The 13542-nt window shown below is 42.9% G+C and overlaps 1 protein-coding gene across 1 annotated transcript; it reads left to right on the forward strand.

Moving 5' to 3' along the window:
- Positions 1 to 248: 248 nt before the first annotated feature.
- On the forward strand, positions 249 to 10193 carry T265_11599 (hypothetical protein; the record flags this gene model as incomplete). The annotated part of the gene is made up of 3 exons (XM_009178292.1): positions 249 to 431; positions 540 to 653; positions 9639 to 10193. 3 exons carry the CDS (start codon positions 249 to 251, stop codon positions 10191 to 10193), a joined length of 852 nt encoding a protein of 283 aa, XP_009176556.1.
- Positions 10194 to 13542: the final 3349 nt, after the last annotated feature.

A 13542-nucleotide genomic window follows, 5' to 3' on the forward strand; every position in this document is an offset into this window, starting at 1 on the left:
ATGCAAAGTATGCAAGCCCCAGTGTCTAGTTGCCAGTCTGCGACATGCTGTCATTAATCATCTAGTGTTTATTTATAACTGATGGGAAAATATTGCCATAACCGGTGGATTTACCTACCACGTTGTGGAGCGGTGATGGAACAAATTAAAACAAATAAAACACCGAAAAAAGAGGTATGATTTAAGTTAGCCGGCAGATCAGTTAGAGAGCGGGTTTTCGGGTGTGCAACAGGTACTTCCGTTGAAGAATGTGTCTAGCACCAGAAGCTGGGTTGCCCGGGGCACGCGCTGTGTATGCCATGCCATCGTCTGCGGAAGAGAGTGATAATTTTCATTCCCAACCCAGAGTGGTGGAAACAGAAAGGTGGCCAACCCTTGACCTGACGCAAGGGTATGAAAGATATTACAAAATGTTTGGGGACATACGCTGTGTATGCCAGGCCATCGTCTGCAGAAGAGAGTGATGATTTTCATTCCCAACTCAGAGTGGTGGAAACAGAAAGGTGGCCAACCCTTGACCTGACGCAAGGGTATGAAAGATATTACAAAATGTTTGGCTGCTGTCGGTGCTACTGGCCTACGAGGATGAGGATCACGTGATCCCCACTGTGCCTGGAGACACTGCAAATTATGGCTACCAACTGATGTCAGCGGTGTGCTTGTTGTCAGTTTGTATCCGGATGGCTTGAATGAGTGACCGGAGATGTAGGCACCTCGGAATGATTGTAGTAAGTTAGCACTTAGTCCTTTCCCCATCCAACTTTATTCATGTTTTAATAACAAGTCTTTCAAATAAATCGTGGCTGTACGGCGGCGGAGCATTGGTGTTGAACAGTGATGTCATACTCTCAATGATGATGACGTTGGTGACAAAACACCACTTGCAATCGATGTTCATCACCTAAACCTCAGTGTTCCGCCAGTTAGCCATATCTTCAATTGCTTCATCCGAGAATTAGGTCAAGAAAATTATTTTCTGGCTGCAAATTGGACTGATTCGCTAAAGCTGTGAACATTTGTAGAACACCGGCAATAACTGCATGAGCACCTTGTCTTCTTAAAAATGTTTTCCCCATACAGGCACTTTCAACCATACATATTGCAAAGCTAACGGATCCTCCCTACAAGTTTGATGATACTTTATGATAAACCACAGTGCAAAACTTGATTTTCAATGAGCAGATACCTTGAACGAATTTAGCAACTTTTAAGCATCCAACAAATTCATTTGAGCAGGATTTAAACCAGACTATGCGTTGAATTGTAAAACATTCCCCTACCTTTTGAAAGGTATCTAAATGATGACTAAAAGCGCCGAACTAAATGAATAAGCACTGCAGCGATTATAAGAACAATGACTTCTGTCAGTGTTTAGCATTGAGCACGGTGTCGAAAGACCAATGGATGATGGATCTTGTGCATAAGCGTATCGCTAACTAGAAAATAAGGCATGAATGAAGGATATTGTCACGGAAAGACGGTTATCTTTGTCTAAGCCATCCCTCCTCTGAATCAAGGTCACTTGATAAGAGGTCACTGATAAAATAAAAGCTTGTCGCCAAACATTTTTGTTGAGATAAATAAGGAAAACCTCAGTGTAAAGAAAGGTGAGACTTATGTCATTTCTTTCCGCTATACCTTAGATCGATTCATGCATATTTGGGAGGAAGCTAGAAAAATTAATACATAAGTTGCCTTTAAGACAGAATATCTTTATCAAAACCACGTGGTATCGATCAAGCTTGAAGTTTCAGCACATCTGGCCCGAAAGCCATGATAAAAAACGCTGCTCAGAAGAGTCAAGAAGCTGATCAGGCCACAGTTATGCGGATGACTGAAATGGAGCAGTGAAGCACTATTCTTCAGTGATATGCCCGCGCGCACAGTAAATGACAGTAATATCTTTGCACCTTGGATGCACCAGGAGGCTGACTGAATTGCGACATCGATATTTTGGGGAACTTTTCTGTCTGTGCAGATGTAAGAGGCTTAGCATGACTATTTGCCCTCTACTGAAAGAAATTTTTAATCTCTCTAGGAAGCAAACTTGCAAGATTTTTTTCTGCGTCTTTCAGCATCAGTGAAATCAATCATGCCCGCAGTCTTGTCACTGTGAGATTCATGGATTCAGCTATCCTGTCAAGCATAAGTTTTCATTTCGTCATTCGTTTTTGCAGTACTGATTTGTGAACCGCAAGTCTGATAAAGATTGACACGCCTGAGACGTCTGATATAGTTTACTGAGTTTATGTGCTTAGGATTAGTTGTTATTGGGAGAAGGTAAAATTAGGGTGTTTAAGCTTCATCCGAGCATCGTCGAGCTAGATCCATCTCCATTCATCTAAGCTAAGTTGAGAGGTATATTTGAGGCCTACTTCAAACCATGATAATAACGTGGCGTTGACAAACTTGGTGAAAATGGAATCACAAATACAAATATCTTTTATTCCTTACCAGCTTTATGACCGTGCGTAAGATAACAGACATGAGAGATTGTGAACATGAAACACTGCCTATTCCTATTAGTTCCAGCAGCAAAGAGGCTTCTTGCTTAAGCCTATGCGTTACATTTTATTTTAAAATTTATCAACGTGCAAGCAGTTGTTAACCCAATCTGCCCTACAATGCCCCTGGAGGACCTAACGTGTACTAAAAATCCGACACTTAAATATAAGGCTGCTGGTTATAAAATAGTGTGGTTAGTACCACAAGGCCATCCGCTACATATATTGCCCTGGTTGGAATGAAAGGTGGATGCTCAAAAACGGCCAAGTCCTTTGAAATAATTCAACGCACATGTTAAAACAAAAAATCAAACCGATCCATATTCATCGTGTGGCTATTGGTCACTTGGCACTGCGATAAAAGTCGAAAGCTGTTACTTAGAAAGATTTGTAACCGAGTTTGCCAGAAACATCTAACAGAACACAACAAGGGCTAAAGGAACTTCTGCAAACGGCTAACCACATCATGCTAACTACATCTAGCCACCGGCAATATCATTGGAAGATTCTGCCGACATACGGGGTAGTGAACTAGTCGACGGATGAAAACCAGGATGCGATACTTTATTCAGTAGCAATACATTGTCCAAAATTGTTCTAGTAAAGAAAACCATAGAACTTAAAATTTTTACACTGTTGTTCTTGGTCTCGGTAAGTATATGTAGATGATGGTCCCATTACTGTAATTAGTCTCTCAAGCCTGACACTAATTTCCAAAATTAAAAGCAACAGAACACTCGACGAAAATACTGGGTCCCTCGACAACGAACAAACCAATCATCAAGCTAATCTAGAACAGGCGCAAATACTAGGACTTTTAATGCAAATCTGCGTGAGAGTATTGGCCAACGAGTCACACAAACAGCGAGTGCATACAGGCCAATACACACTCACTTGGGACACTGATACTGACAAAATCCCACAGCATACAATTATTACGGCGACCTTTAAAAAGTTGATGCCACGGTATTAGCGAACGACATTTTCACTTGCGGACTTTCCTAACCAACCGGTGACAAAGTCTAGTCAACCACCATTTTGTCAAATTGGTATCGCCGCTTTAATTTCCTACCTGAAAAACATCGGCAATGCGAGGTTCCTGAGTTAGAACACAAACATCCCAAAACCATTGCGCAACGCGCTTGTTGCCGCCATTTGGCACGCGGCTGTGCAGAACTCAGAGCATCTAATAAATAGCTAGATCTGTAGGTTTTAACAGAGCTTTCATTCTGTCAGTAAAGTCTATCTATGCTAAAGAGATGGCAAACACTGTGCAGCTGTTTTGCTCTTATTTGGAATCATCAGCATCACGCATCTCACGAAATTAGGAGCATTTCGAACCCGTGATATTTTGACTTATGGCTGAACAATTAACCGTTTAGCTACCAGCGGCTCATCAGCAGCATAATCAGCATCGACCTCGAATGGAAATGGTTCCACCTGGTCTAAAGCCAAAGAAAGCAAATCATGTGGTCATCAGTTGACTAGCTCCTTGAGAAACGATTTCCATCATCTTGTGAAATCATTCATTTTCTAAGCTAATTATGAGATGATGCTGATCTGAGCAGGCTCGATAAGTTACAGCAGGCATTCCATCATCTATTTGGAAACTGACAATCCTCCTCAAACTTCCAAAAACAGTTACCAATACGTACCGGGTTAGGTTTTAACCCATCGTTCAAATGATCAGTTACGTGTCTTCTTACTCGTCATTTTATCCATGGCATTACAGAAAGTCCTTTCATTCTCATGTTGTGGCCGAAAATTTCTATTTCTCTGCTCTGTTGGCTCGCACAAATTAAACGGCGATCCCCCGCCTACCTTTTTTTACTCGCCACGCTCTGCTTTCTATCATTTTTTTCTATTAGTTTACTCTAAATTCCCAACGTTTTACTGGAAACAAGCGCTCATTTGTTTGATCTCCAAAGGTGGAAAAAAACACAACTTCGGTACTTTGTGACCTATCAGCCCCATCCTTATCTATCGTAAAAGTAGGGAGGAAAATGTTACCATACAGATATCTACATATGTAGAGATATATATGATTATGTGAGCATGCATTTATACATAATTTACCAATATTGTACAAACTGTTCCATCAAGTCGACTTGGTTTTCTTATCGACTTGTCCATAGTTCATGTGTTTAGATATTTTTTCCGGCCTCTTCAAGGCCAAAAAATTCAGAAATAGGATTTCTTGCATTTTTCTCTGATTTTTTAGAGCCTTCTGACATAAAAAGATACCATGTTAGTGACAAACTCTAAGAGCACCTGGTACATCCTTCTTTGTCCTTTTTATTAAGCACAGTCCAGTTTAATTCAGCAAATTTTAATCAGCTTGATTCTACGTGTCTTTAACGGTTAGCATTAATTTCACTTGCACGATCCTTGAAAAATGGCCCCTCAGAATGACGGTAAGGTAGCATCAGGTTTGCTTCTCCTTGCAGCCAAATTTCGCGATCATTAAACTACCGTCTGTCAATTCCCATGGCCGTCCCTTGGTGACAAGAAGGCGCGTGAACATACCTCCAGTACCGCAGAAGCGTTTTAAGAGCTGATGTTCTACTGTTCACTCAAAAAAGGTCGCTTGCGATGGCTAGTATCCATTCTAGCTCTAGGTTGACCAAGCGATATGCACACAGTTGATTGACACTTGACTAGGGCCTATGTTCTTGCTGAGCACGTGCATCTATCTAGGCTCGGTGTTGATTAGACCTCTGATAACGATGGCACCTCGCGTCTTTTGATTCCTTAGTTAATCACTCAGCCATGATGACAGTCACATGCGGCTGATTGTTACATACCCAAACTTGCAATTTACCCTGCTTATTCGCAAGGCTTCTGGAGTTGAACGTCACTATTATCAATTTGTGATAATTTTGCTCAACATTGATTTCCACCGCTTGGAGTTTTGCTACGGAATTGGTGGATTTTAAAGCAGGAGGCAATTCTGTCTCATTCAAAAGTGTACAGTAACCGCTTTGTTTGATTGCTTCAGCAATGTGGCTGTGATAAAGTGATTCCTATTTATTTAATTTTCTAATAAAAAATTATCCAGTTACGTTTACTCAATAAAACCACGAAAAGGCTTACTTCACTGGATACATGGAAAAAGAGGGCCAACACAACATTCCTCAACAGGTATTAGAATACACTGTATTAAAAAATTATGGTTGCTGTTGACGAGAAAGAGCGGGCAATTTAGCCTGTATTACATGGACATGGTAGTGAGATCATCCGTTGGGACGAATATAATTCGATTCTTATTGTGGCTGTTGGTAGGCAGCTTGTTAGTTCTATTATTAGTTCCTTCTTAGTTTTCGTGGTAGTTTGGGTGAATAAGCTGCTGTGTTCGGTGCTCTCGCAGATAATAGAACTGTTTTGTTTTTGCAGTCCCAAACATATACAACGAAAACTAATGGCACACTGTGACCGCGCTCGTAAAGTCAGTAAGTAAGTCAGTCAGTGGTAGGCCGTCAGTCATCGGACTATCAGTATGTAACTGAACCTCTTAGTTATCTGATAAGTACATGTGTGGTTGAAGACAAATGGGCACCTGTTTATTGTACCTGAATGGGAATAATAAGTCTGTAGCACTTGTAAACTGCTCTTTTTCATGCTCAGTATCATCTTCTTTTTTTCCATCATTATCAGTCACATCGCTGTACAAAAGTTTGTTTTACTGAAATACAACCGCTACCGCCCGCGCGTTGGCTCCAACGTGACTTTGAGACTTCTGCTGAGTGACTGTTGTTGTGACCGCCGGTTAGCTATATCTGACCGCTGCCAATACTAAACGTGAACAAACATTTCAGCTACAAACGCTGGACTAATATATTCACGCTTTTGGAATAATATTTCGATCACCGGAGATCTGGGATACCAGGAAGATAGAACTATTCTTTGTGTGGTGGTTCAACGGAATACGGAACTACGGAATCTCCTATTTCTAACTGTGAGTCAAGATTTACTTGTATTTTTCTCTTTGTGACTTTGTATCTGGCTTACACCAGCCATTTGTTCAGTTCACTAGAGACTCCATAGGGCCGTTAACCACTACAAGTCGGTCCTGTGGCAAAAATGACCAAGAATATATATAACCATTGCATGGCGTGATTCTTTTGGATTAATTCCTGGTTTTTTGGTGTTGTTCGCCTTTGGCGCACTAAAATTAGGAGCAAAGTAGTTACGCCATTGCTCGTTGGTTGGACGTCTTGATTAACGAGGGTTGTTTAGTGAGGGGTTAAGGGTTGTTTGTGTGGAGTACATCTCTGATTATCTGTAGTGCCTCAGGTAATTTGTTCTCCAAAATGCTGTAAGTCAGTGAGTTTTGAAGTTGTGCATAATAATTATTATTAAGTGAGAGGCTCAAACCACCGAAACAGTCCCACCTCAAAGGCTGCACTGCCTTCCCGCCCACTTTCATTAACTTGGATTTTTAAGCGTTACTGGTGAGTCCAATTTACCGCTTCTGGTTGGTCAGTCTCTCAGGATTGTCCTAGTTCAAGCTTGCATTTAATATCATATATTGTCCTCCACAGACTGCACCCATGTGCTAATAGAGACCAACGTGAACCGAGGTGACCTGGTAATGAGTCTACATACGTTGCAAATGTTTTGAGTTCAAGAACAGTCCCCACTACCGCGTGGGTAACGAGAAGTTGCTGTTGAATCTCTTGTTTTGCATCCGTTGCATAACAGCAATCCGTGAAATACAGACTGTCAAGGTATACTTGGGAAGTATGCCTAGCTTTCCTCAGACTGCCGCAGGACTTTGGATATGATCCTGCTGCACGGAAATTAGTGAGTCTTTAACTGCTTCTAGAAAGGAAGTTTGCGCTCGACACGGAATTCCATCCAGCATCTATAAATCTCTCTGTTATGTGCCATCCATGATGTTTCTTTTATTGTGAAGTGCGAGAAAATGTTGCGACTTTGAGAGTAACACCATTATTGATGACAATGCAAATCAAGCGAGAATACAAAGGCCAGTATCTGAGAAGAAGACTGCCAGTTAACAGCAGGTGCGGCATTGGACTTGGCCGCACTGAAACGATTAATTCCAGGTGAGAAGATCTTGTATTTTCAAATATTGTTTTGTAGCTATATTTCCAGTCGACTTCAGTAGATGCGGGAAATTCATCCCGCTCATTAAACGAATTTTATACGTTACCATATGAGGAATCTAGCGCTATACTTGTTTGCCCGTCTGTACATTGATGAATTTCTTAATATGTTTCCTCCTGATTATCTGAAGATCCTTTTATATCACTTGTTCCTCACGATACCTGGAGTACTTGAGCGTAATAGCACCTCGTCGATTCTGTTGGTCGTTCTGGGAAGTCTGGACGGATCAAGCATTGTAACTCCTTTAGATCAGTTTCGTGGGATCCGCCCGACACTTTCCAGTACGACCTTTAGTCGTCCAGTCCATTCTAAACCAGTCCTGTTCAGAATCCTGACTCACTTAAATCAATTAGGTTGTTGATACCCACTTTCAAAGGGCGGATTTTACCACCACACAACTCGCTAGGTGTTGCACCAAGCGATCCTGGCATTCCGAAACATTTTAAACCGTGTGATATTATATTTTTTGTGTCGTCCTGGGCTTCCCTGCCCGTTCAGAAGTAGTTGATCAGCGGAATTTTTCTTTGGATGGACAGTGGCCCAAGTATACGCAGTGCTAGCAACTTCAGTATTTCCCGTGTCGTTAAAGTCAGTCGTTGTTTATACAGATTGCGGCAATTTCCTTATACCACATACTGAGTTTGACGTTAGACCGTGAACCGTAATCCACCTTTAAAGAATTCAACAATTAATCTCATTGAGCTCCAGGTTCTACACCATCTTCTTCGTCAGCATACTCGTTTCCTTTGTTGGCATATGCTAAATTTTAAGCCACAATAACGTCTTGAAGGTGTCACTCAAGATAGCTATATATTGCGTAAATTTTTTTCTCACGGACAGGCAAAAGTGTAAATCAAACCGATAAAGTGGAATATATTACCACAACTTTTTGATTTCCACTTTTGTGACCTATGAAGAGCTCATGGGTGCCTCCGTAAGATCATCCTAAAAAGTGTAAACTTACTTGTGTTTATGTGCTCTGCAACAGCATTTTTAAGTGTTTGTTCAGGTTGCACTCCATCTTTGCCTGAGGCGCCATGTTTTGGAAGTGTAATTCCAGGCGCCTTACATGGTCTGTACATGCATGTGATTCCAGTGTTCTTGACAAAAATCAGTGTCACCTACAGCGCCAGATAGTGACGATGTATACCTATACATTCGAAAATGCGATATTTCTGCACTGGTGCAGTTTGTACGCGAAGAAACAACAGGAGATTCTTGTTTAGTTTGTGCTTTTAGCAGTAGTCAATGAAACTGAGCTGATCTAGGTTGGTAACGACTGCATGAAAAGTTCTACAGCATTCTTGTCATCGCTAAAAAACGTTAGAAGTTTCAACCAAAGGGTGCTGATCAGTTGACTATCTGTGAAGACTGGCTACGGTATGCCGGGGGGGAGAAATCCGAACATAATTTAGTAGAGAAACGTTGGTCGCTTTCGTCTACGAATTTTTAAACGTCTGCCACAGGCCCCCAAGGCTAACTGTATCCGCACCAGAAGATACTTCGTATCACTGCCCAGAGTCATGGAATCCAACCAATAAGCGTCATGAACTTATCACGTGCCAATTCCCGGGGAATATTTCTTAATTGGCAGGTAATACATCAACCAATCGGAGTCCCGAGTCCTTGTCCTTGAAATTCGAAAATCCGCGTCTCGAGTTCATTTATTCATTTGCCTAGGAGTAGGAAGAAAAGAGGTCATGGATTGTGTTCCTGAGTTTTCCGGTTCAGATCGAAGATTCCGAGCGTCTGATTGAAACGTAATGCGGAGGAAACGCAGATTCATCATTTGAGTTAGTGTGATTTGAAATGGTTAGCGGTATATCAATCTGTGAGATGGACAAACGTACAAGGTGGTTGTTAGAGCATATTTAGCCACCCCTGGAGTCTCGCGAGGCAAGCTTTGGGGAGAGATGATAAATCCCCCGCTAACTTGCCAACGTGAAGAAGTATGCCTGCCAGCACGAAGTCTCGTATAAATGGTCTAACAATGGACTGTTCAAGTAGGTGAGACATCGCCGCAGGAACAATCCATCCGCGTTCTCCTTGAGAGGCAGAAATGGAGAACCGACAAATGACCCAACAATGGTATCTGAGGTTTACAGAGAACACTATGCGTGTCTATGCTCAGCTTTAGCGTCCTCTTCACATCCACTCTTGTCAAGGCGATGCTACGAGCAGCCTCTAACCGATTTGGTCTTCACGGTGGAGGACATTGGTCAACTCTTGCACAAGATTAACCCATTCTGCGCGTTGGGGCCCCACGAGGTCCATCCCAGGATCCTGGAGGAAACGTCCTCCACACTGGCAAACCATTTACACATGGTGTTTCGTCAGTCGCTTGACGAAGGCTGCCTTCACTTTGCTTGGAAGGAAACGTTTGTCACGCCAATCTACAAAACTAGTGACCGACTGTCGCCTGGCAGCTGTAGGCCTATAAGCCTCACTAGCGTGCTGTGCAAGGTGATGGAACGCATTCTGAAGCAACCTGTCCTAGATCACCTTAATTCTAGCAATCTGATATCTCCAGCTCAACACGGATTTCTCCCAAACCGGTCTTGAGTGGCAAACATGCTCGTGTTTATGGACAGCTTACCCCAAGCCAAGGACGAAAGACTCATATCGGATGCTATATTTTTCGACTTCTCAAAAGCATTTGATAGGGCCCCACACGACCCACTGCTCCACAAACTCGAGTCTTACGGGATTCAAGGGAAAATCCTTCGCTGGATTAAGGCGTTACTATCAAACAGGTCACTCCGTGTGAGAATAGGCTCGACCTGCTCTTTTCCAGTGCCGGTCTCCATTGGAGTTCCTCAAGACTCCGCATTGGGACCACTGCTGTTACTAATATACGTCAACGACCTTCACCGTGTTCTTGAAACTCCATGTCTACTTTTTGCGGACGACTTGAAATCCTGGAGTTCCAATGCCAGTGCCCTCCAAATGGAGGTAGACGCTGCCAAGCAGTGGTCGTTGGAATGGCACCTTCCTCTGAATGATGAAAAGTGCCTCCATATGTCGTTTAAAGGGGATTCAGCGAATGCCTTTGTTATGCATGGTAAAAAGGGACCAGAAAACATCATGAGGATAGACGCCAAAAAGGATTTGGGCATCTGGGTCTCCTCAAACTTGTCCTTCTCACTGCACCATGAGAAATCGGCCCAAAAGGCATTCGCCGTTTTACGGATGATCCGACGTACCTCCTCCCGTTTTACTCGCATGGACTTCCGAATACTCTATCGGGCTAACGCCAGACCGCTCCTGGAGTACGCCAACCAAGTTGTCTACTCAGGACGCACGAAAGACCTCACCCTCATCGAGCGTGTCCAGCAAGCCGCCACGAGAATGGTTGCCGTCCTCAAATCCGTGAACTACGAAACGCGCATCGCGATGCTTGATCTCTTTTCCCTGGAGTACCGTCGCCTCCGATGGGACCTAATTCTTGCTTACGCCCTGTTCGAACAAAGCTTGGCAAACAGGTTGTTTACCGTTGACCCAGCGAACACCCGGTGGGGACATAGTAAGTAAACTTTCAAGCTCAGAGCACACGCATTCATTAGACAGATTTTTTGTCATTTCAGGTCGTAGCTGCATGGAATGTCCTCCCTCCGACAGTTGTCCACGCTCCTTCTAGAACCTAGTTCAAAGCACTATTAGACACTTATTTATACGAATCCTCGCGCTGGCAAGCATACTGCCCAGCGCTGTGGACATAAATAGCAGTGCTACGCCCTTCTTTCACTTATGCCTTTCAGGTGAACGACCGCCACTGACCGACAAGGACAGAACCGACCCGGGAATCTTGGGCAAAAGCCTCGATCCTGTGTATTAATCCTTGAATCCGTGAATGCTTTGAACTGCGTTCCAGAAGGAACTTGGACAGCCACCGTAGGAAGGTCTTTCCACGCAGACACTACCCAAAATGATAAATTATTTTGCCTAAGCAATGTGCGCTCTACACTTGCAAACCTTCTTATCAAATGTTCGCTGTTTGTTTGCTTAGTGAAAAACCTGTTGGCCAACCTTTGTTCAAACGGAGCATAAATAAGAAATGTGGCCTCTCAGGGGCAACGATCCTTCAGCGGAAGATGTCAAGCACCGCGAGACGTGTGTCGTGGTCCATGGATTTGAGGCCGGCAAACATTGCCGTAGAGGCTAGCCGGGCATGCTCAATGAAAGTTATGTCCACTTGTAAGGGCTTTCGGTGTATGTCAATCTTCAACTGATGCAACATCCAGGCGTCCGTAGGCAAAATTGTTCGAGCATATTAACGTTGTGTGTAACCAAAAAGATCCATGCAGTGCTTAAAGTTTCTATCACGGATCTAACCAAGTGCAACTTGGACCACTGCAGTGGGCTGATACAGGGCGGAAAGATCTATGTGAAAGGATTCAAGTGACACCATAGCCTTTTTGAGGGATGGAGGAATGTTTGAACACTGAAGCTAATCAGAAAGCTCAAGTTATTGTGCTAAGTGACTATTGTGATAAGGATTATGCTGTCTTTTAGTGAAAGGTTATCGATCGGAATAGTACGTTTCGGATGATTATATAAGAATTGTTTGCTCAATTGATGGATGGTTGGCTTTGGCCATGTAAGCGCAAGATGCGAGAGGTGCTAAACCATACATCTAGGTATTCACCTTACAGCAACGCATTAACGTCCGCTGTAAGGACATCGGAAAGCTGATATCCTTCTTTTGGTATGTTAGTTGCCCCATAAACAATATTGCTCAACAATACTCCTAAACGGTGGTTCCCTTAACGAAAATCATCACTGAGCCAGAGCCAATTAATTACTGGAACACAACAGTGAGCAAATGCGTTCAAAATTGATAACTACAGCAAGTAATGGGTTTAGACTAACTCAAACAATTCGACTATTTCGATGGATTGGTTGGGGCTTCCAAGCGCGGATTTTCATAGTTTTACTGCACATTCAGCGCTTCAAACTGCTGACTATAGTAGAATAGCATATGCGCAATATGATTTTGCGCATATGATTTGCGGGCAAGTACACCGGCAGGTAATACGCTAAAACATCTGATGCATACTTGAGCCGATTTATTCTAACATGCGGTTTCAGAAGACTCATGAACACTGTATAAAAGCAGAGTTGCAAAGAAGAGTGCGGTATCCGCGGGTGACATAGTAGTGTGCGCGCGTTTGCAAAATGCAGGCGACGCAATAAAAATGGAGGAGCATGGGTGGGAGCTGACCCTCTGGCAAAAGTACTACAGCATGTAAACGTTTTGAGATATATGAGCTTGCTCCATAAAACGAGTTTTCCAAGTTTATTAAAACCAACCGCAACAATAATAGGTGAATTTCTCAACTTGTGGGAAACAGGCCAATTAGGGTGATCAGGTTTGTGATATTCTCACTCTGAAACATTACTTTACATGCACCATAATGCATAAATTTTACGGACCCTAGGAGACCAGGCTGAGGCCTCATATTGGACGAATGAATTTAGTTCCAGCATGCATTCGTCCGACGCTCCCATCTCCATCCCGATCTTACCGCTCGCTTCTACGCTCATTAGTTCTATTTCTCCATGACCTACTCTACACTGCAGGTCAGATCACGTGAAAATCTTCGCAGAAATAATAGTTGCTTTATGCCTGATCTATGAATATTATAGCACCAACAATACTCGTAGTTGGATACCAAGTTAGAAATAACCGGAAGTCATTGGAGTTCTGTCCAAATGAATCATGTTTAACGTACATTCACCGAATAGCTATAAATGGATGCGTGTAATAATTTGTGTTCAGCTTCTCTACACCAAAGTCACCTAGTCCACTAGCATGATCAACGTCTGAGAAAGTTTCCTCTGACCGGTGGCTAGTGAGCATTTTAGGTGCTGTTTCTGTATTTGGGAATAAACATCATTATTATTACTATTA

The sequence above is a fragment of the Opisthorchis viverrini genome, assembly GCF_000715545.1.
Source record: "Opisthorchis viverrini unplaced genomic scaffold opera_v5_529, whole genome shotgun sequence".
NCBI classification, from domain to species: domain Eukaryota; kingdom Metazoa; phylum Platyhelminthes; class Trematoda; order Opisthorchiida; family Opisthorchiidae; genus Opisthorchis; species Opisthorchis viverrini.